The following is a 21469-nucleotide window of genomic DNA, read 5'->3' as shown; positions in this document are numbered from 1 at the left end:
GTTAAGGTAGACAGAGCGTCTGGGTTCTCTGTCCTGTTAATGTAGACAGAGCGCCGTGCGCATGAGCACACAGAGGTACCTGGCCTGCTTCTCGAATTTTTTCTTCATCTCACACAGTAAGTCAACAAAGTCAGGTTTTTTTGTTACATCCATTCAAATGATCAAATCATATCAAAGTGTATTGGTCACATACACATATTTAGCAGATGTTATTGCGGGTGTAGTGAAATGCTAGCTCCAACAGTGTAGTAGTATCTAACAATTCACAACAATACACAAATCTAAAAAGTAAAAGAATGGAGTTAAGAAATATATAAATATTAGGACAAGAAATGTCAGAGTGGCATTGACTACAATACAGTTGAATAGAATACAGTATATAGATATGAGATGAGTAAAGCAGCATGTAAACATTATTAAAGTGACTAGTGTTCCATTATTAAAGTGGCCAGTGATTCCATGTCTGTGTATATAGGGCTGCAGCCTCTAAGGTACAGGGTTGAGTAACCAGGTGGTAGCTGGCTAGTGATGGATATTTAACAGTCTGATGGCCTTGAGATAGAGACTAAAAAACAGCTTCTCTGTCCCAGCTTTGATGCACCTGTACAGACCTCACCTTCTGGACGATAGCGGGGTGAACAGGCCGTGGCTTGGGTGGTTGATGTCCTTGATGATCTTTTTGGCCTTCCTGTGAAGGTGCCTCCGGTGATGCGTTGGACAGACCACACCACCCTCTGGAGATCCCTGCGGTTGTGGGCGGTGCAGTTGCCGTACCAGGCGGTGATACAGCCCGACAGGATGCTCTCAATTGTACATCCGTAAAAGTTCCTGAGGGTCTGAGGGACCGAGGTTAATTTCTTCAGCCTCCTGAGGTTGAAGAAGCACTGTTGCACCTTCTTCACCACACTGTCTGTGTGGGTGGACCATTTCAGATTGTCAGTGATGTGTATGCCGAGGAACTTGAAGCTTTCCACCTTCTCCACTGCGGTCCCGTTAATGTGGATAGGGGCGTGCTCCCTCTGCTGTTTCCTGTAGCCCAGCTCCTTAATTTTGTTGACGTTGAGGGAGAGGTTATTTTCCTGGCACCACTCCACCAGGGCCCTCACCTCCTCCCTGTAGGCTGTCTCATCATTGTTGGTAATCAGGCCTACTACTGTTGTCATCTGCAAACTTGATGATTGAGTTGGAGGCATGCGCAGCCACGCAGTCATGGGTGAACAGGAAGTACAGGAGTGGGCTGAGCACGCACCCTTGTGGGGCCCCTGTGTTGAGGATCAGCGAAGTGGAAGTGTTGTTTCCTACCTTCACCACCTGGGGGCGGCCCATCAGGAAGTCCAGGACACAGTTGCACATGGCGGGGTTCAGACCCAGGGCCCCGAGCTTGATGATGAGCTTGGAGGGTACTATGGGGTTGAAGGCTGAGCTGTAGTCAATGAACAGAATTCTGACGCAGGTATTCCTCTTGTCTAGATGGGATAGGGCAGTGTGCAGTGCGATGAAGATTGCATCGTCTGTGGATCTATTGAGGCGGTAAGCAAATTGAAATGGGTCTAGGGTGTCAGGTGACGTAGAAGTGATATGATCATTAACTAGCCTCTCAAAGCACTTCATGATGACAGAAGTGACTGCTAAGGGGCTATAATAATTTAGTTCAGTTACCTTTGCTTTTTTGGGTACAGGAACAATGGTGGATATATTTAAGCAAGTGGGGACAGAGGACTGGGATAGGGAGAGATTGAATATGTCCGTAAACACTGAGGACGCGGCTAGGGATGCTGTCTGGTCAGGCAGCCTTGCAAGGGTTAACAAGCTTGAGTGTCTTACTCACGTCGTCCACGGAGAATGAGAGCCCACAGTCCTTGGGAGTGGGTCGGTCGGTGGCACTGTTATCCTCAAAGCAGGTGAGGAAGGTGTTTAGCTTGTCTGGAAGCAAGACGTCAGTGTCCTTGACTTGGCTGGTTTTCCCTTTGTAATTCGTGATTGTCTGTCGACCCTGCCACATATGTCTCGTGTCTGAGCCATTGAATTGCAACTCCACTTTGTCTCTGCACTGACTTTTTTGCCTGTTTGATTGCCTTACGGAGAGAATAATTACACTGTTTGTATTCAACCATATTCCCAGTCACCTTGCCATGGTTAAATGTGGTGGTTTGCACTTTCAGTTTTTCACTAATGCTGCCATCTATCCACAGTTTCTGGTTTGGGTAGGTTTTAATAGTCATCCCCATACACTTCCTGATTAACTCAGTCACCGTGTCCGTGACATTGTTAATGTCATTCTCAGAGGCTACCCAGAACATATCCCAGTCCGCGTGATCAAAACAATCTTGAAGCATGGATTCCGATTGGTCAGACCAGCGTTGTATAGACCTTAGCACTGGTACTTCCTTTTTGAGTTTCTGCCTACAGGAAGGTAGGAGAAAAATGGAGTTGTGATCTCATTTGCCGAAGGGAGGGCGGGGGAGGGCCTTGTAGCCATCCCGAAAGGGCGAGTAGCAGTGATCATGTGTTTTAGTAGCGCGGTGTACTACAGCCAATGTATTGATCGAACTTCAGGAGCATTTTCCTCAAATTTGCTTTGTTAAAATCCCCAGCTACAATAAATGCAGCCTCAGGATATATGGTTTCCAGTTTGGACAAAGTCAAGTGGAGGTCCATGAGGGCTGTCGTGGTATCGGCTTGAGGGAGACAATACACGGCTGTGACTATAACCGAAGAGAATTATCTTGGGAGGTAATACGGTCAACATTTGATTTTGAGATTTTCTAGGTCGGATGAACAAAAGGACTTGAGTTTCTGTACGCTCTCACAATTACACCATGAGTAGTTAATCATGAAACATACACCTCTGCCTTTCTTCTTCCCGGAGAGTTCTTTATTTCTGTCTGCACGATGTGCTGAGAACCCAGTTGGCTGTATGGACTGGGACAGTATATCCCAAGAGAGCCATGTTTCCGTGAAACAGAGTATGTTACAGTCCCTGATGTCTCTCTGGAAGGAGATCCTTGCCCTGAGCTTGTCTACTTTATTGTCCAGAGACTGAACATTGGCGAGTAATAAACTCGGAAGGGGTCAGACTAGAAGTCCACTCTGAATACCTCATCTCCGCCCGCAGCGTCTTGGATCAACCTCTGGGATAAGTTCAATTGTCCTGGGGGAATGAACAAAGGATCCAATTCAGGAAAGTACTATTCCTCGTCTTAATGCTGTTGAGTTACCGCCTCTTTGATATCCAAAAGTTCTTTCCGGCTGTATGTAACAACACAAAACGCGTTGTGGTGCAAAAAAAATAAAGAAATAACACACACAAAAACGAAATACTGCAAAGTTGCTTTGGAGCTAGAAGCAGAGCTGCCACGTCTGTCGGCGCCATATAATAGTTCCTCGCAGTATTGTAATGGTTCCTTACAGTATTATAACAGTTCCTCACAGTATTATAATAGTTCCTCACAGTATTATAACAGTTCCTCACAGTATTATAATAGTTCCTCACAGTATTATAATAGTTCCTCACAGTATTATAATAGTTCCTCATAGTATTATAACAGTTCCTCACAGTATTATAATAGTTCCTCACAGTATTATAACAGTTCCTCACAGTATTATAATAGTTCCTCACAGTATTATAATAGTTCCTCACAGTATTATAATAGTTCCTCACAGTATTATAATAGTTCCTCATAGTATTATAACAGTTCCTCACAGTATTATAATAGTTCCTCACAGTATTGTAATGGTTCCTTACAGTATTATAACAGTTCCTCACAGTATTATAATAGTTCCTCACAGTATTATAATAGTTCCTCACATTATAATAACAGTTCCTCACAGTATTATAACAGTTCCGCAGTATTATAATAGTTCCTCACAGTATTATAACAGTTCCTCACAGTATTATAATAGTTCCTCACAGTATTGTAATGGTTCCTTACAGTATTATAACAGTTCCTCACAGTATTATAATAGTTCCTCACAGTATTATAATAGTTTCTCACAGTATAATAACAGTTCCGCACAGTATTATAATAGTTCCTCACAGTATTATAATAGTTCCTCATAGTATTATAACAGTTTTTCACAGTATTATAACAGTTCCTCACAGTATTGTAACAGTTCCTCACAGTATTATAACAGTTCCTCACAGTATTATAATAGTTCCTCACAGTATTATAACAGTTCCTCACAGTATTGTAATAGTTCCTCACAGTATTGTAACAGTTCCTCACAATATTATAATAGTTCCTCACAGTATAATAACAGTTCCTCACAGTATTATAACAGTTCCTCACGGTATTATAACAGTTCCTCACAGTATTATAACAGTTCCTCAAAGTATTATAATAGTTCCTCACAGTATTATAATAGTTCCTCACAGTATTATAATAGTTCCTCACAGTATTATAATAGTTCCTCATAGTATTATAACAGTTCCTCACAGTATTATAACAGTTCCTCACAGTATTATAATAGTTCCTCATAGTATTATAACAGTTCCTCACAGTATTATAATAGTTCCTCACAGTATTATAATAGTTCCTCACAGTATTATAATAGTTTCTCACAGTATTATAATAGTTCCTCACAGTATTATAACAGTTCCTCACAGTATTATTACAGTTCCTCACAGTATTATAACAGTTCCTCAAAGTATTATAATAGTTCCTCACAGTATTATAATAGTTCCTCACAGTATTATAATAGTTCCTCACAGTATAATAACAGTTCCTCACAGTATTGTAACAGTTCCTCACAGTATTATAATAGTTCCTCGCAGTATTGTAACAGTTCCTCACAGTATAATAACAGTTCCTCGCAGTATTATAATAGTTCCTCACAGTATTATAATAGTTCCTCACAGTATTATAATAGTTCCTCACAGTATTGTAATAGTTCCTCACAGTATTATAATAGTTCCTCACAGTATTATAACAGTTCCTCACAGTATTGTAATAATTCCTCACATTATTCCTCAAAGTCATTTTCCCAATGCTTTCCCCCTCAATAATCAGCATTGCTGAGAAATAGGCTATGGATCTGTTGCGTGTATTTATTTATATTTGAATGATTGTCAATTTCATCTTCATACTATAGCATAGCTGTCCCTCTCATACTTTCCTTGTCAGTTCATTATCTTATTTCGTGAAAGGTTAAGGTTTGTAAGGTTTGTAAATACATTTTAAGGAAAGGAGAAATATTTGCTCTTTTACAGTATATGACAATCGCTGGTGGCTTTGATTGACGGGTGCTTTTACGGGGGTGTGTGTGTGAGTGTGAGTTCACTGATTCTCTCTATAGGCCTATATGTCCGTTCAGAAAGTTTCCTAAAGTAGCCTGTCTGGACTCCATCTCTTTAATAACAGTCAAATGCTCCTGTCATGATTTAATCTTGTAAAAGGCTTATTTTCTTCGGCTACATTATTTCTCATCCTCTCTTTGAAGAACATATCCCAATGCCATCGAATGACCGCTTATGCAGCTATTTGGGGAAAAGTGGGAGAAAACCCATCGGACTTCATTTGACTGAACGGTTTTGTGCGTCGAATTAGGATTGTATGCAGAAAAGCCAACAGACAAGGACAGGGTAGGCATATATCTTTATGGCGACTCCATTAATATTGTGTCAATACGAAAATGCGACAGATCCACTCCAACATGGCATTTCTTCATTTGTTGATTAATATTTGTGAGTAATAACCTGAATAATAAGGAAATGACTTGATAATAACGCAGGGTAATGTCTTGTTTAACCCTGAACGGTTATTTCGGTGACCGTGTATATTGACTGGCCAATTACCGTAACCTCAAATTCCAAGACCGTCACAGCTGCTGCCTATATAGGCTTCTAGTAGTGGCAGTCATTCAGTGTAACAAACATCAGAGAATAAATTAGCCCATGATGCTAGGTGAAGTCTGTGTCACTGAGAACCCCAGCCAGCCCAGATGTTGGGAGCTGGAGCAGTTTGGTGGGGGATTTTTCTCTCTCTCTCTCTCTCTCTCTCTCTCTCTCTCTCGTAAATATGTGCCAGTGAAAACTTCATAACCTCTCCCTCCAGAGAGAGCGGAGCGACCTCGACCGGCCACTACCAGGGTCTTAACTGCACTCTGATGAGCAAACATTTGCATAGGGAGAGTGAAAGATCTTACCATGTTCGTTTCTTTCCTGGCATGGAATGGAGAGAGAGAGAGAGAGAGGGAAGGGGCTGTAGGCACGGAGTCACACAGTATCCATAGTGGAAGAGAAAGAGATGAGAGACGGAACTGGATGCCAAAATCCACACAGACATTCATTTGCAGCGCCACATGACACTGGTAGTGATGATGAGAGAGAGAGAGACAGATTACTGCTGAGTCACAGTTGGTGACCAGAGAAAGTCAGAATACCTAACAACCTTCACAAATGGGCTGTTAAATGTCAGTTCTATAGTATCACTGTAGATATCTATTGAAAATCACATCGTCTGCCATCTTTATATGAAGAACCTTTCCCATTGTTAGAATACAGAGACCTAAAAGTACTCCCAAATTAATCTGTGTGTTAGCGCATGTAGGTTATAAAACAACTCCTGCAATACCTGCGTGTTCCTCTGCTGAGCGAGAGAGCAGCATTCTCAGCATGTGTAATTAAGTAGCACATTGTGCAGTGAGTCTGTGGCCCTAGACCCCGAGCTGTCTGGGCAGAGCCTGTACGGTAATTGGTAAATTTACTGGAATCAATGTGCAGGGAGCGCAGCCTGACCGACTGCCAGTCTCAGCATGCTCTAAGAACAGAGGGAAGAAGAAGAGAAAGAGTAGAGAGGAGGAGAAGAGAGAAAACAGAAAGGGAATGGAGGAACCACAGAATAAGGAGGAGAGGAGGAGGAGAGCAAACAGACAAGGTGAAGGAGAAGAAAATGCAACAGAACAGATGAACAGAACAGAACAGATGAACAGAACAGGGCAGAACAGAACAAATGTACAGAACAGGACAGAACAGAACAGATGAAAAGAACAGGACAGAACAGAGCAGATGAATAGGACAGGACAGAACAGGACAGATGAACAGAACAGTACAGAACCGTACAGAACAGAACAGATGAACAGAACAGAACAGATGAATAGGACAGGACAGAACAGGACAGATGAACAGAACAGTACAGAACAGGACAGATGAACAGAACAGTACAGAACAGGACAGAACAGATGAACAAAACAGAACAGATGAACAGAACAGGACAGAACAGAACAAATGTACAGAACAGGACAGAACAGAACAGATGAAAAGAACAGGACAGAACAGAACAGATGAATAGGACAGGACAGAACAGGATAGATGAACAGAACAGTACAGAACAGGACAGAACAGAACAGGTGAACAAAACAGGACAGAACAGATGAATAGGACAGAACAGGACAGAATAGAACAGATTAACAGAACAGGACAGGACAGATTAACAGGACAGGACAGATTAACAGGACAGGACAGATTAACAGGACAGGGCAGATTAACAGGACAGGACAGATTAACAGAATAGAACATATTAACAGAACAGGACAGGACAGATTAACAGGACAGGACAGAATAGAACAGATTAACAGAACAGAATAGAACAGATTAACAGAACAGAATAGAACAGATTAACAGAACAGGACAGAACAGAACAGGACAGAATAGAACAGATCAACAGAACAGGACAGATTAACAGAACAGGGCAGATTAACAGAACAGGACAGAAAAGAAAAGAACAGATTAACAGAACAGAACAGAACAAATGAACAGAACAGAACAGATGAACAAAACGGATGAACAGAACAGATGAACAGAACAGATTAATAGAACGGATTAACAGAAGTAAGTAAGTACAGGACAGGACAGGAGAGGAGAGGAGAGGGAAAACCAAAAAACATTTTGGTTTCAGAGAGAGAGGAAGAGTACACTCCTGTACAGTACAGGATTAGAAGGAATCAGATCAGTGGAGAGAAGAAAAAACAGAGCAGAACAGAATAAGCAGAGGAGACTGTTTAGAGAGAGGGGGAGTACCCCAGAGATGGATAGAGTGATGTGTGTATCTCTATGGAGAGTACACTAAGACAGGGTTAGTCTGGTCTGAGTAGTATGTCTTCCTCTTATTTTGATTCGAGCCATCCCCCACAGGACCTGTCAAGCCTTGATCCACTGCTGAGTTCGGATTTACAGAGACAAGGTCACTGTGCTGTTTATTGATCAGCCTGTCTGTCTGTCTAGCTATCTGTCTGGAGAATATAAGAGATTTTTAAGTATGCTCTGTGTGGATTTTACTTACTTTCCACCATGATTGTGTTTTACAGCATTGGTTGGTGGGAAAAGTGTGTTTTTTCAAAGCATTAGGGCGTATTTCCCCATAAGGTTTTAGTTTGAATACACATAGGGCATAGAGGAAAATAACCATTTGCGTTTACCCACAACGTTCTCTTACCGAAGACGGTTGCAAAAATAACTTCCTGTATCATGCGTGTCGGCAAAATCTCTGGAATGTTGGGGGAAAGTATTTAAGAATCATCCTTTAAAGCATGTACTTAATCAATAGCCTCCTACCTAGCTTTACCTTGAAGTAGTGTTTCTTTCAGATGTGTTTTTCAAGTGGCTCACCACCAGTGCTGCAAGGACATTGAAGGACAAAACCCAGACCAAAAGGAACAGTCTCACAGTTCACAATGAATCCAGGACAACTCTGAACAAGAACAACCCTGACCAAAAATTCTACCTCTTAGCAGAAAACATAACTCTTCAGATTTTCAGAGGCTAGGTCGATTAGCTAGCTCAATGCAAACTGATGTTCTGTTCTGGATAGACCTGGAGAGAAGAAAACATTGTACTCTGTAGTTATTCCTGACCTGATACTAACCTAGAAAAACATAGTATAGATACCCATTATACAGTCTACATTAAAATATTTAAAGCAGGTGAAAGCACAATAGGTGAAAGGGCATGAACAGATGCACAGTGCTTAGGGCGGCGGCCTGCTTTGTTAAAAACATTCCTGTGTGTGTGTGTGTGTGTGTGTCTGTGTGTGTGTGTGTGTGTGTGTCTGTGTGTCTGTGTGTCTGTTTGCATGCACACGCGCATTTGTGTGTGTGTGTCTGTGTCGTAGCCTTCAAAGCCTGGGAGTCTGAGAAGGAGAATTCGTGAAATATTGGTAGCCAGCTCCAACACCTCTTGACCTGCCCTTTATGAGGTGTGGATCAGAAGATGAGTTCCCTGTCTGTCTTCGTGTGTGTGAAACCCTGGGGTCATTTAGACATTTAACAGGCGTGGACCTAGTGTCTTCAGGTGGCAATGAAATAGGAATTATAGGACAATATAAATGAAAATTGCACTCCTTTAAAGATTGGGTTTACCTCTTGGCTTGGCAATTATTTTGCGCTATGTCCCGTGTCAGCTTGAGAGAGATGTAAATTACTCAAAGTGCAGGGTTTCGCAGGGTCACAGTTGTGACTGTAATGATATTAGCCTCTTAGGCTCTACCTGAGTAGTTAGAATTTATTCTTTGTACTGAAACAAGCTGGCGTGGATATGTGAAAACACACAGTTATCCCTCACATAAACTGTAGTATCCTTTACTCTCATGTGGGCGAAGTGACTTCATAAAGTATCCTCAGTTTATTGAACAGTTGTCATGGCAACGTTACCTAAAAAAAAGGAAAGAAAAGTCTGAAATGTATCCTATGCTAATTAGTAGCATCAGTTGACTTTTAGAAGTCAACACTGTCCTTGTTTTTTCATCACAAGGTCTATCAGATGTGTTCTCTAAATCTCACGTCTGTCCCTAATGGAGAATGGAACTCTAAGCAGTAAACACACATTTTCCTTCTCAACCTCATGCTTCATTTTACATTGGAGCTTATTTTCAATTATCCAACTGTTTCCCTGTCCTTCTTACCTCTGATTAGTAAAGTGAGGAGACTGTAATAACTGTGTCTCAAAAAGACATGCTCCGTTAGATTTTAGATCACGTCCAACTGTAAAGTAACTGGATTATGTCCAGCGGAGGCTGATTAGCTCTAAAATACCACCTCATTCAAGATTTGAAATTCTCCGATATGATCATGATCGCTCTCTTCATATATCTACATGGCTTTTTAAAGTTATTCAAAAGCACATATTCATTGTGGTGTGTCTCTTTAAATTACTATTGTTCCTCTATCTCCAAATCCCTTATTTTGATGTGTGCCTCATGGGCTGCGTTTACACAGGCAGCCCAATTCTGATCTTTTCACATCCGATCTTTCTCAGAGCTGATTTGATTGGTCAAAAGGCCAATTAGTGGAAAAAGATCACAAATGGGCTGCCTGTGTAAAGACAGCCATATCGCCTTCTGCTAACAGTAAACCACTCCAATTACGACTCTCATGGGGAACGTCTGTTGATTTACCATTCAGAAGTGTGTTTGTTCTCAGAGCTAACATATGAATGTGCTATCAGGATCTCTGAGATGAGATAATAGCATTACAGAATGCCTCTATTGTCTTGTTCAGTTGAGGGGAAACGTTTAGAAATGGCGTGAAACAGGGAAGTACTATCTGAAGAGATTGTACTACTGCGTGCCCTACTGAACATAACCAAGGTCTAGTTGTAGCCCTGTAGCTCAAATTGCTCGTCATAGCCATGCAGCTACCCATAGGGCATTATCCCGCTGCTACTAGGGGAGAGAAGAGAAACACCACAATTACTCCACAGGGAATCGAACAAAAAAGACCCATTGACAAATGGGAAGTGTTAAAGTGGATCATTATGACTGTGGTGTCCTGTCTGTTTCCAAAAGCTGATGAAAAATTGGCTCTTCTGAGGCAAAGTACTATAGGGGTCCATTTGTGAGGGGTGCATTTAGTGAGGGGTCCATTTAGTGAGGGGTCCATTTAGTGAGGGGGCCATTTGAACCACAATAACCACATTTCCACCTACATGCCATGATACTTCAGCATCTCTTGTAAAAGAATATGATGCAGGGCCTCAGAGGAACCAACTTTTCAGCAGCTTTTGGAAACAGACAGGAAACATAATGGTCCACTTTAACCCATTTGTCAATGGGTCTTTTTCGGTAGATACCCCGTGGAGTAATTGCAGTGTTCCTCTTCTGTCCCATTTCTATGATCAGAAAAGACACTGTAAATGCACAGATTTCTTTCAGGGCTTGGCAGTTAGCCACTTTGGCGTAACGACGACTCCTAAATCCTCAAAAGACATCAAACCAGGAAGGGAAACATTTTGCCTGCCCTGCGATGACTAATATGATTATACACACCTTTGAGATTTATCATATCAGGAGTGTGTGTGTGTGTGTTTGTGTGAGAGAGAAGGAGAGATTACGAAGCCCTATCTGCACCACGATGCTTTTAAAAGTAGCATTTCATAAAAGCTTTTTCTTCCCCCTCCGGTTATGACTTCAAATAAAATCAAAGTGTATTGGTCACGTACACAGTTTTGCAGATGTTATCGCCAATGCAGCAAAATGCGTATGTTTCTAGCTCCAACAATGCAGCAAAATGCGTATGTTTCTAGCTCCAACAATGCAGCAAAATGCGTATGTTTCTAGCTCCAACAATGCAGCAAAATGCGTATGTTTCTAGCTCCAACAATGCAGCAAAATGCGTATGTTTCTAGCTCCAACAATGCAGCAATATCTAGCAATACAATAACAATGCTCACATAATCCAAAAGTAAAATAAATCCGCCCTGGCATGCTGTCAATTAACTTCTGGGCCACATCCTGACTGATTGCAGCCCATTCTTGCATAATCAATGCTTGGAGTTTGTCAGAATTTGTGGGTTTTTGTTTGTCCACCTGCCTCTTGAAGTTGACCACAAGTTCTCAATGGGATTAAGGTCTGGGGAGTTTCCTGGCCATGGGCCCAAAATATCGATGTTTTGTTCCCCGAGCCACTTAGTTATCACTTTTGCCTTGTGGCAAGGTGCTCCATCATGCTGGAAAAGGCACTGTTCCTGGATGGTTGGGAGAAGTTGCTCTCTGAGGATGTGTTGGTACCATTCTTATTCATGGCTGTGTTCTTAGGCAAAATTGTGAGTGAGCCCACTCCCTTGGCTGAGAAGCAACCCCACACATGAATGGTCTCAGGATGCTTTACTGTTGGCATGACACAAGACTGATGGTAGCGCTCACCTTGTCTTCTCCTGACAAGCTTTTTTTCCGGATGCCCCAAACAATCGGAAAGGGGATTCATCAGAGAAAATTACTTTACCCCAGTCCTCAGCAGTACAATCCCTGTGCCTTTTGCAGAATATCAGTCTGTCCCTGATGTTTTTCCTGGAGAGAAGTGGCTTCTTTGCTGCCCTTCTTGACACCAGGCCATCCTCCAAAAGTCTTCGCCTCACTGTCCGTGCAGACGCACTCACACCTGCCTGCTGCCATTCCTGAGCAAGCTCTGTACTGGTGGTGCCCCGATCCCACAGCTGAATCAACTTTAGGAGACGGTCCTGGCGCTTGCTGGACTTTCTTGGGCGCCCTGAAGCCTTCTTCACAACAATTGAACCGCTCTCCTTGAAGTTCTTGATGATCCGATAAATGGTTGATTTAGGTGCAATCTTACTGGCAGCAATATCCTTGCCTGTGAAGCCCTTTTTGTGCAAAGCAATGATGACGGCATGTGTTTCTTTGCAGGTAACCATGGTTGACAGAGGAAGAACAATGATTCCAAACACCATCCTCCTTTTGAAGCTTCCAGTCTGTTATTCGAACTCAATCAGCATGACAGAGTGATCTCCAGCCTTGTCCTCGTCAACACTCACACCTGTGTTAACGAGAGAATCACTGACATGATGTCAGCTGGTCCTTTTGTGGCAGGGCTGAAATGCAGTGGAAATGTTTTTGGGGGATTCGGTTCATTTGTATGGCAAAGAGGGACTTTGCAATTAATTGCAATTCATCTGATCACTCTTCATAACATTCTGGAGTATATGCAAATTGCCATCATACAAACTGAGGCAGCAGACTGTGAAAATTAATATTTGTGTCATTCTCAAAACCTTTGTCCACGACTGTACAGCAGTAGTTATATAGGATGAGCCTTGACTAGGATACAGTACAATATGAAGTTTGTAAAACAGTATGTAAACATTATTAAAGTAACCAATGTTCAATGACATTAGATGAATGTACAGCATAAAACATTTACTGTATTTGTGTTTGCAGCAAGCTCCCTGCTAAAGTTCAGGTTAAAGGCAATTATTTCTCTGAACCTCCAAGGCAACCTTCAAAATTCACAGAAAGCAGAACAAAGCGTAGGGTATCTGAATTATTACCAAGTTCTAGCTTTTGTTGCACTGGGAAGCACTTTAGAGATCAATTTGAAGTCACTTCAGGCTCGTTCATGCATATGTTTTTTTTGACAGTTGAATTCAAATGTCATTCATATAGAATAATTTTTTTTAAATATTAGAATCAGCACATGTTCGACTGTTGATGGAGTGAAGGGAGAATGAATAGAAATGATGGCCAGTTAAATTATCAGGGCTGAACGTTCTATCAAAATGTAAGTGTTTTCCCTTTCTCTTCATATTACTGTTCGGCTGAGGCTCACACTGAATTGCAACGTTTAATCTCTCGGAGTGGGTGATGATGGAATGATGGAATTGTCCCCCACCCTCTTCCTCCTCTCCTCTTTCTCAGGGCTTCTCGCTGGGGCTGAGCGAAGGACACATTTACACCTGGACGGACGGCTTGAGGAGGAGAGACTGGCATGATAACGAGAGCATCAGGCGAGACGAACTGCGTGTCGGTACGTCTCACAGAGAACTCACAGGAAACCACAGACAATCACTACACCTCCTGTAGCTAAAGAGTTTTCACTCTGCACACAGCGAGCAAGCTGAGACCTCACGTAACAAATGTCCACATAAAGAACTTCAACCAAGTCTATCTTTATCATGACGTACTGTAATGGTTTCCATGAAGGTAAAGGGGAGATTGTTTTCCAAGGCAGTAAGTGTATTATTAAGGTACAGTAGGCACTGTACAGTAACTTTGTAAGTCATATTGGTCTATTTGATAATGTTCGCTTTAGCTCTGCTTCTTGAGCAATGGGAGCCCAAATGCTGGACAAATGCATTTCCATTTGAGACATGTAAAAAAAAAAAAAAAAAATGATGGTCTGTTTCCACCAAGTAGAGGCAAGACTAACCCTTAGCTAAGTGAGAACATGTACCAGGATCTCAATTCCGATTTACATTAATTAGAAAAGGTCACTGATAGACAAGCCATTAGTATCCACTATTCAAACAAGAAGTGTCTGGGGGAGGGGTGTTCGGGCCAGAAATGATTGTGTCCACACATAACCCAGCGATTTCCATTCATTACATAAATGTCAAGTAAAGAGCAGAGAGGCAGAGGCCCAATGTTCCTCTCCTAATCCAAACACAGTATCTGTGTCTCCTTCCTGCCGCTGTGCAGTTACAGCATCACTCAAAAAGAGCTCCATTTGAAACTTAAGTATTTTCAGTCTTGACCCCCTTAAGGTTAAATCACTGTGTCATTGCCAGTTAAAGCTTCAATATTTTAGCAGATAGATTTCAATAGTCCCATCCTGGTAGAGATCTAGTCTGCATCCTAAACGGAACCTTAGTTCCTACATAGTGCACTACTTTTGACCAGTTCTGGGTAGTGCACGATATAGGGAATAAGGTGGGTTTTGGAACGTACCCCAGAGCTGGGAAACATTTGAAGCCAAGCCGGATAAATCATCAATGCCAGACAGGAAATATATTATTTCGGTCAGGGGTTCATGTCAACTGTAGATAAACATGTCAGAGGCAATATTAATGACCAGGCAACAATGGAGAATAGAACACTTTTACAGCTTCTGGAATCGCGGAACTCGGCTGTAAATTGTAATGCATGCAGACTTCAGAGTATTAAATAAAGTCATTAGCCAGATTAGACTAAGTTGAATTGCTACCAGACTAGAACAGAGACGTCAAACAGGGCTTCTGTCTAAACGGCACCCTATTCCCCACATTCCCCTATGGGCCCTCTTTGAAAGTAGTGCACTATGTAGGGAATAGGGTGCCATTAGGGTGGCAGACCTGTCACATCACGTAACCCTACAATATGGCTGCCTAAATCCTGAAAGCTGCCCTCTCTGCCCTCCTGTCTGGTCAGATCATGATGCATGGTCATTGTCCCACCAGACCTCCACCACATATGTACCGCACCATCTGTTGAGCCGCGATTGTACGTTTGCGGCGACCATGATAAAAGCTTTCTATTCATTTTGGATGAATCAAGCTGATTATAGCTCATCAGTGCATGAAACCCAGGGGCGAGTAATACATTTTCCCCTGTTTTTCTCGCGTATGTCGTATGGGAAAAGTGTAGTCTACTATATCTATTAACCACTCACAAATCTAAAGCAGCTCATATACAAATGCTCTGTATAATGAATTGTAGGCATGTGTATTAAAACCACTTATAAAGCTGCAGTGCTGGTAAGCAACGTCATTGTACTGTGATGGGCCTGTCAATCAAGTAGACGTCAGCCTCTTGCCCATCTCTGTTGTGAATAGATTAGTGATTACAGAACAGGGCCTGCATTCAAATTGTGTCTCCGAGTAGGAGTGCTGATCTAGGATCAGGTCCCCCTTGTCCATGACATCTTATTAATTATGATCTAAAAGGATAAAATGATCCTAGTCTGAGACTCTTTGTGAATAATAGACTCGTAATCACCACCATCCCCCAACCAGGAAGCTGTGGAAAATCTAACCCCATTGAACAGCATGTAGAAATGATTCATGTGTTAAACCAATTAAGTGATTTTCTCTATATATTGTCTATCCCATTATGCCTTTTAAAAGCATCCATTTACATGTTCTGTCAGCAGGGAAATTGGGTGAGTGCACTTTGTCCATGTTTTACTTTAGTTTTTTGAACCGCCATTGTTTTTGAAAATCAAGCCCCTTCCGAGTGAAACGATGGAATGGAAAACCATTACTATTGAACATTAATGTGTGGGTGTGCTGGATTGGAATATTTAATTTGCTTGGTTTTTCGCCTCCCTCCTGTGAGCTTGGCTGCCCTGTGCTGTGGGTGTAGTGTTTCAATAATTATGTACCGAGGAAAATTAGCTTCCAGCGGCCAACAATACTCACAGTAGAGTTATTGAACTCACCGCATTATTGAGAGAGAGGGATCACTGGTTATGTCAATGTATAATTCACGTTGATGAGAGAAATTATGAACGATGTAAAACTTGGCAAGTGATTTATTCATTAGCGTTGGTTTTGGCGAAGGATGTGAAATGAATTGTGTTTATGAGAGGAAAGGGACGTGGGTTTCGTTTCATCCTATTTCCAGCCGACTCTAAGATTGTGGCATACGATACCTACTTGAAACATAAGCCTTTACTTGGCAGACGGCGCCCACAAAATATTTCCCACCTCCCGCTTCCAAATCCATTTAATATTTTACAAAAACAAAGATTTTTCTATTTCCCTCCTTTGTACTGGTCCTGGAAACTTTCCATGTTTTCCTCGGTCTCGCTCACACATCAAAAGGAAAGCCTCTCGTTAAGAATGTCATTGTTTTCCTTTCTGCATCCTCTCCGTACATCAAACAAAGCCGGCTGTCAGTGTACATTAACCGCATGTTTGCCACGCCAGGAGTGTTTTCAGGGATAACCTTAACATACCGTACAATAATATGCGCTAAAACAGTTTTTCCCCCCTAGGATATTTCTCTCTATATTATAAGCTTTCTCTTTATATTAGAAGCAGTACATTTCTCTCATATGTGTCCCTCGTCCAAAAAGAACAATGCACATTAGCAGGATTCCGGAATTAGATGCTTCTATACCCACTTGTGATTTCATTGCAGCATCCTCTAATAAAGTATGCCGATAGGATCCTCTACTTCTGGCCCCTTGGAGGTATAAACGAGGTAAACGGTTTCATTAGATGAAAGAGAAGCTGTCAGTCAATTGTGATTGGCAGCTTAAGTGATATGTAACGCCTTCCCTTCAGCGTCAGTGCCCCTGGGGCTTGATTCATGGTGGGCAGTTAGTCAAGCTCATGGCAGTAATGCACATGGCAGAGTGTGAGCCAATGATTCTGTCACCACGCAGACTCTTTCTGAGGTTTTACATCTCAGTACAGGACTCAAGATTAAACAGTAGGGGGGTTGCAGAACAAATGGATGGACTCAAGAGTACAGCCTGTGTGGATAGATACTATAGTATGTCACCATAGTTACTGGCATAGTATATCACATGCAATGGCATCAAAAACATAGCGTTTTATTCTTAATTGGTTTCAGTGCACACAGCAAACCATTTCATCACCTTGGTAACAACTAACCAGCAACATTTGATTGAACAAATACAGTGACACTTTACCTCAACCCTGCAGGTATAATGTTTTAGGTCTATAACTTGTTATAAGCATCCATGAGCTTTTATAATCATCGAATGGTGCTGTATATCAAAGTTTCAGTACAGCTACTGATCCACACTCATGTAGGCTACTGTTTTTAGCATTGCATGCTTTACCAAGCCCCCCTAATGAGATACTCACACCGTAGCAGTTCAAATGAACACACAGCTCTTAGCCTATTGTTTGTATTTCACTTGTGCCTAAACGGCAGTATCCAAGGAGATTTCAATCTCCTCTGCTCTATCAGCATGTTAAGCAGAGTGTGTAGAGGGCTGCTTATTCAATTTAAGAAGTCCCGGTTCCTGTTGTTGGTTTGGGGCCAACGTTGATTACAATACCGAAAACAGTGTTTTGCATCTCTAAATAGACACACACACACACAAACACACATACACACGTACATACTCACACTCCTGATCTCACAGACGTGTGTATAATTGTATTAGTGATCGCAGGGCAGGCCAAATGTTTCCCTTCTTGGTTTGATGTCTTTTGAGGATTTAGGAGTCGTCGTTACACCAAAGTGGCTAACTGCCAAGCCCTGAAAGAAATCTGTGCATTTACAGTGTCTTTTCTGATCATAGAAATGGGACAGAAGAGGAACACTGCACTTACTCCACGGGGTATCTACCGAAAAAGACCCAAATGGGTTAAAGTGGACCATTATTACCCTCTGAGACACAAACACACACACACACAGACAGACACTAACTCTCTCTCTCTCACGCACACACGCACGCACACACACACACAAAGCACCTTGAGTTTTCACAGTATTTTCTGTCTTTTAGGGAAAGGGGAGCACGGCAAGCCCTACCCTCTGGCTGAGGATGAGTGTGACGACTCGGTTTACAAGGAGAACGGCTTCAACATCTACGTTAGTAACAACATCGCCCTGGACCGCTCTCTACCAGACATCAGACATCCAAAGTAAGCAGAGCGACAGATGGGTCTTTCTCCGACCCAAATGTTGACAGAATAGATGTGCAGAGCAGAGGTAATAACGTGTGTTAATTGGGGGTCAATTGCTGCACTACTAACGAGAGAACAAGGCGGCGTGCGTGTTAACATTTCACTTCAAACACAAAATGGGGTCACACCTCGCATCTCCAACGATGTTGTCTTCTCTAATCCCCCAGGTCTTAGTATCTGTGTCTGTTCAATGGCTTGGAGGAGAGGAGCTTGAACAAACACGTTCACCTCTATTGATCCTCACATCAAATACATGTGAATGTAACCCGTATGCAATGCACACGGTCTGCACTGGCACTTTACTGCTATTCATTAGTAGGCAAACATGGTTTAATATCATTACATGGAAAATGGCAGTTTACATCGATTAGGGGTTTGTTGTGGGTGGTTACTCTGCTACTCTGGTACTCTGGTACCAATCAAAGGTGTTTAGTTGAACAGTGCTGTGTATGTACGTTAGGATGGCCGTATTGGCTGCTTTTCGCAGTGATGTCAGATATTGCTTAAAGAGGATTTGCAATGGGGTATTTGATGGATTGGTCCATAATGGCTCTCAGGGAGCACTAGAAGGCATCGTAAGAAAGTGAGAGAGAGAAACCACTGGCCTTCTGCGCACCATTAGGCCCTCATAGAAACAACATGGATTTTCTCTCTCTCTCTCTCTCTCTCTCTCTCTCTCTCTCTCTCTCTCTCTCTCTCTCTCTCTCTCTCTCTCTCTCTCTCTCTCTCTCTCTCTCTCTCTCTCTCTCTCTCTCTCTCTCTCTCTATCTATCTCCTTGCAAGAAACAAATCCTCCAGTAACTCCTACTGCAATGGGTTGGAAGTCAGGAGGGGGGTTGCAGTAGTGTTACAGCTCTGTCGATAATGAGAACTATTCCCTCCGCTGCGGGGGGGCTGGAGAGTGACTGCATCCCAATGGCACCCTACTCCCTATATAGTGAACTAGTTTTTACCCTATGGGCCCTGGTAAAACATAATGCACTTTATAGGGCATAGGGTGCCGTTTGGACTCCAAGTGATTCCATGTTAGCGAGGTAGGGAAATTAGATGCCACACTGTGCTGTGCATACTGTGGAGAGGGATATGGGGACATTTTCTCATTTGAAAGCTAGTTAAGCTTAGGATTGAAATATAGTGTTTTCTCCCTCTGGATATTGTCCCGTGTCTAATCTCTACTGACTGTGTGACTGTCTATGCATGTGTGTGTATTTAGAGAGAGTGTGTGTGTGGGTGCAAGTATATTCGACATGATGCACAGGATGTACAAGGTGCGCACGTAAGTAAATTTTCATGTGTGAAAATGGTGTGTGCTCAATTACTAGTAAGCATATATTCCACATCGCACTTCGTGTGTGTGGGATCAGAACGTGTGTTGACAGGAAGTCAGGTTTCTATGAAGCTAAATCAGCCCTCCAGGGCAATGCTCTTCAGTTCAGTTCCATAATCACAAAAAAACATGGCAATTTTCTTCAGCAGGTGACGTGCCTTGTGCGGAGTGTGAGAGAGAGAGGGAGAGAATGAGAGAATGTGTTTATTAGTGTGCGAGAGGGGGGGGGGGGAAGAGGGGGAGAGAGAGAGAGAGAGAAAAAGCGAGAGAGGGGGGAGATAGATAGTTATAGAGAGAGAAAGAGATAGAGAGTGAGGGGGGAGAGGGAGAGTTAGATAGATAGTGAGATAGAGAGAGAACAAGAGAGAATATCTATAGTGAGAGGGCATCTCTGTTTATTTACAGTCTCATAAAGCCCTGCAGCAATCCTCTCACTATGTGATCTGGATCGTTATTTTGTAGACAGTGGGTGCATGATCTCCATCTCCCTCACAGTAAGCTGGGGCCCTGCCTGTCTTCCTGCTCTGCCTGTCTTCCTGCTCTGCCTGTCTGTTCTGCCTGCCTGTTCTGCTTCCCTGCCTAATGTAATGACGGCTATAACTCAGATACACCACTGATTTCAACGAATTTAAGAGATGGAAATGAGGCCAGTGCTGCCGCTATCCTAGCTAATGTTGTTGACGCAAAGCGGTACGGAAAATAAACCTCACAGGTTAAAAACATTTAAGGGATTGCGATGTCTGTGAATGCTAAGTATTTTTGGCAATGTTGTATTTCTCAGTCTGCACATACACTATCTAGAACCTAAAATGGTTCCTAGAGCTGTCCCCATTGGAGAACCCTTTGAATAACCCTTTTTGGTTCCAGGTAGAACCCTTTTGGTTCCAGGTAGAACTCTTTTGAATTCCATGTAGAACCCTTTAGTTATACCTGGATCCAACCCTACTTGGTTTCAGTTACTGTTTTATATTTGGTTGTTTTCAAAATGTTTTCACTGCTGAATTAATTACATTTTGTACTGAAGCATTGGACTATCTATAATCAGGTCCACAAGTCATACGATATGATGGAGAAGTTGAACGTTCGGTAGTTAGTGTACATAGCCTACACTTGAACAGAGCAAAGCCTGGCAGATGTGATACTGCATTGTGCATTTTACACCAAATGACGCAGCTCAACATTTCATCCAACATTAACACCTATGCATTTACCCAGGCAGGTGTTACAGTAAGTACTGATCTGATCTGGAGAGCAGTGACCTGTTATTAAATGGCTTTAACAGCATGGCAGACAGTATAAGACGCAGTGGGGAATCCTATCATGCTGGGAGTGGAAAATCAACATGTAAGGAACAGACTGAAGGCATTTACCCATACAGAATGTAACACGAATGTCATTCTCACCGGGTCTGTGTGTGCGACAACCACGGCGGTGCAAAGGCCTAGTTGAGATGAAAAAGAATCACATCAGCAGTTGATAGCATCAAGTCTGTGTAATGTTCAATGTCATCTTATCAAGTTCAACGGAAGCCGACAGTCTTGCTTCATTCTTACCTGACCTGAACGGAGTCTATTCAGTCATTTATTTATTCACTCTCTCATTCTTTCTCTCTTCCTCACACACTCATTCCATACAGTAAGGAAGGGGAAATGGAAGTTTAATTTAAGCCTATATGCATTTAAGAGAGGTCTATAATGCCCCAGTCCAGCCCAATATTTCAAGTTTCCTCGCGATACAGCGCTGGGGGGGGGGGTGACAACGGTATTTCCATAATG

At 42.4% G+C, this 21469-nt stretch overlaps 1 protein-coding gene across 2 annotated transcripts in view; it reads left to right on the top strand.

Annotated features, from left to right (window-relative positions):
• The window catches only part of galntl6 (polypeptide N-acetylgalactosaminyltransferase like 6), a 256754-nt gene that overhangs the window by 37011 nt on the left and 198274 nt on the right, over positions 1-21469 (top strand). For both annotated transcript variants that reach the window (XM_071407443.1, XM_071407442.1), the window contains exons 3-4: positions 13641-13749; positions 18187-18325. In XM_071407443.1, the coding sequence (XP_071263544.1) occupies positions 13641-13749; positions 18187-18325 (248 nt within the window). The remainder of the gene's footprint in view (positions 1-13640; positions 13750-18186; positions 18326-21469) is intronic.

This window comes from Salvelinus alpinus, chromosome 6 (assembly GCF_045679555.1).
Source record: "Salvelinus alpinus chromosome 6, SLU_Salpinus.1, whole genome shotgun sequence".
Lineage (NCBI taxonomy): Eukaryota > Metazoa > Chordata > Actinopteri > Salmoniformes > Salmonidae > Salvelinus > Salvelinus alpinus.
This window is presented reverse-complemented; position numbering and strand designations above follow the sequence as displayed.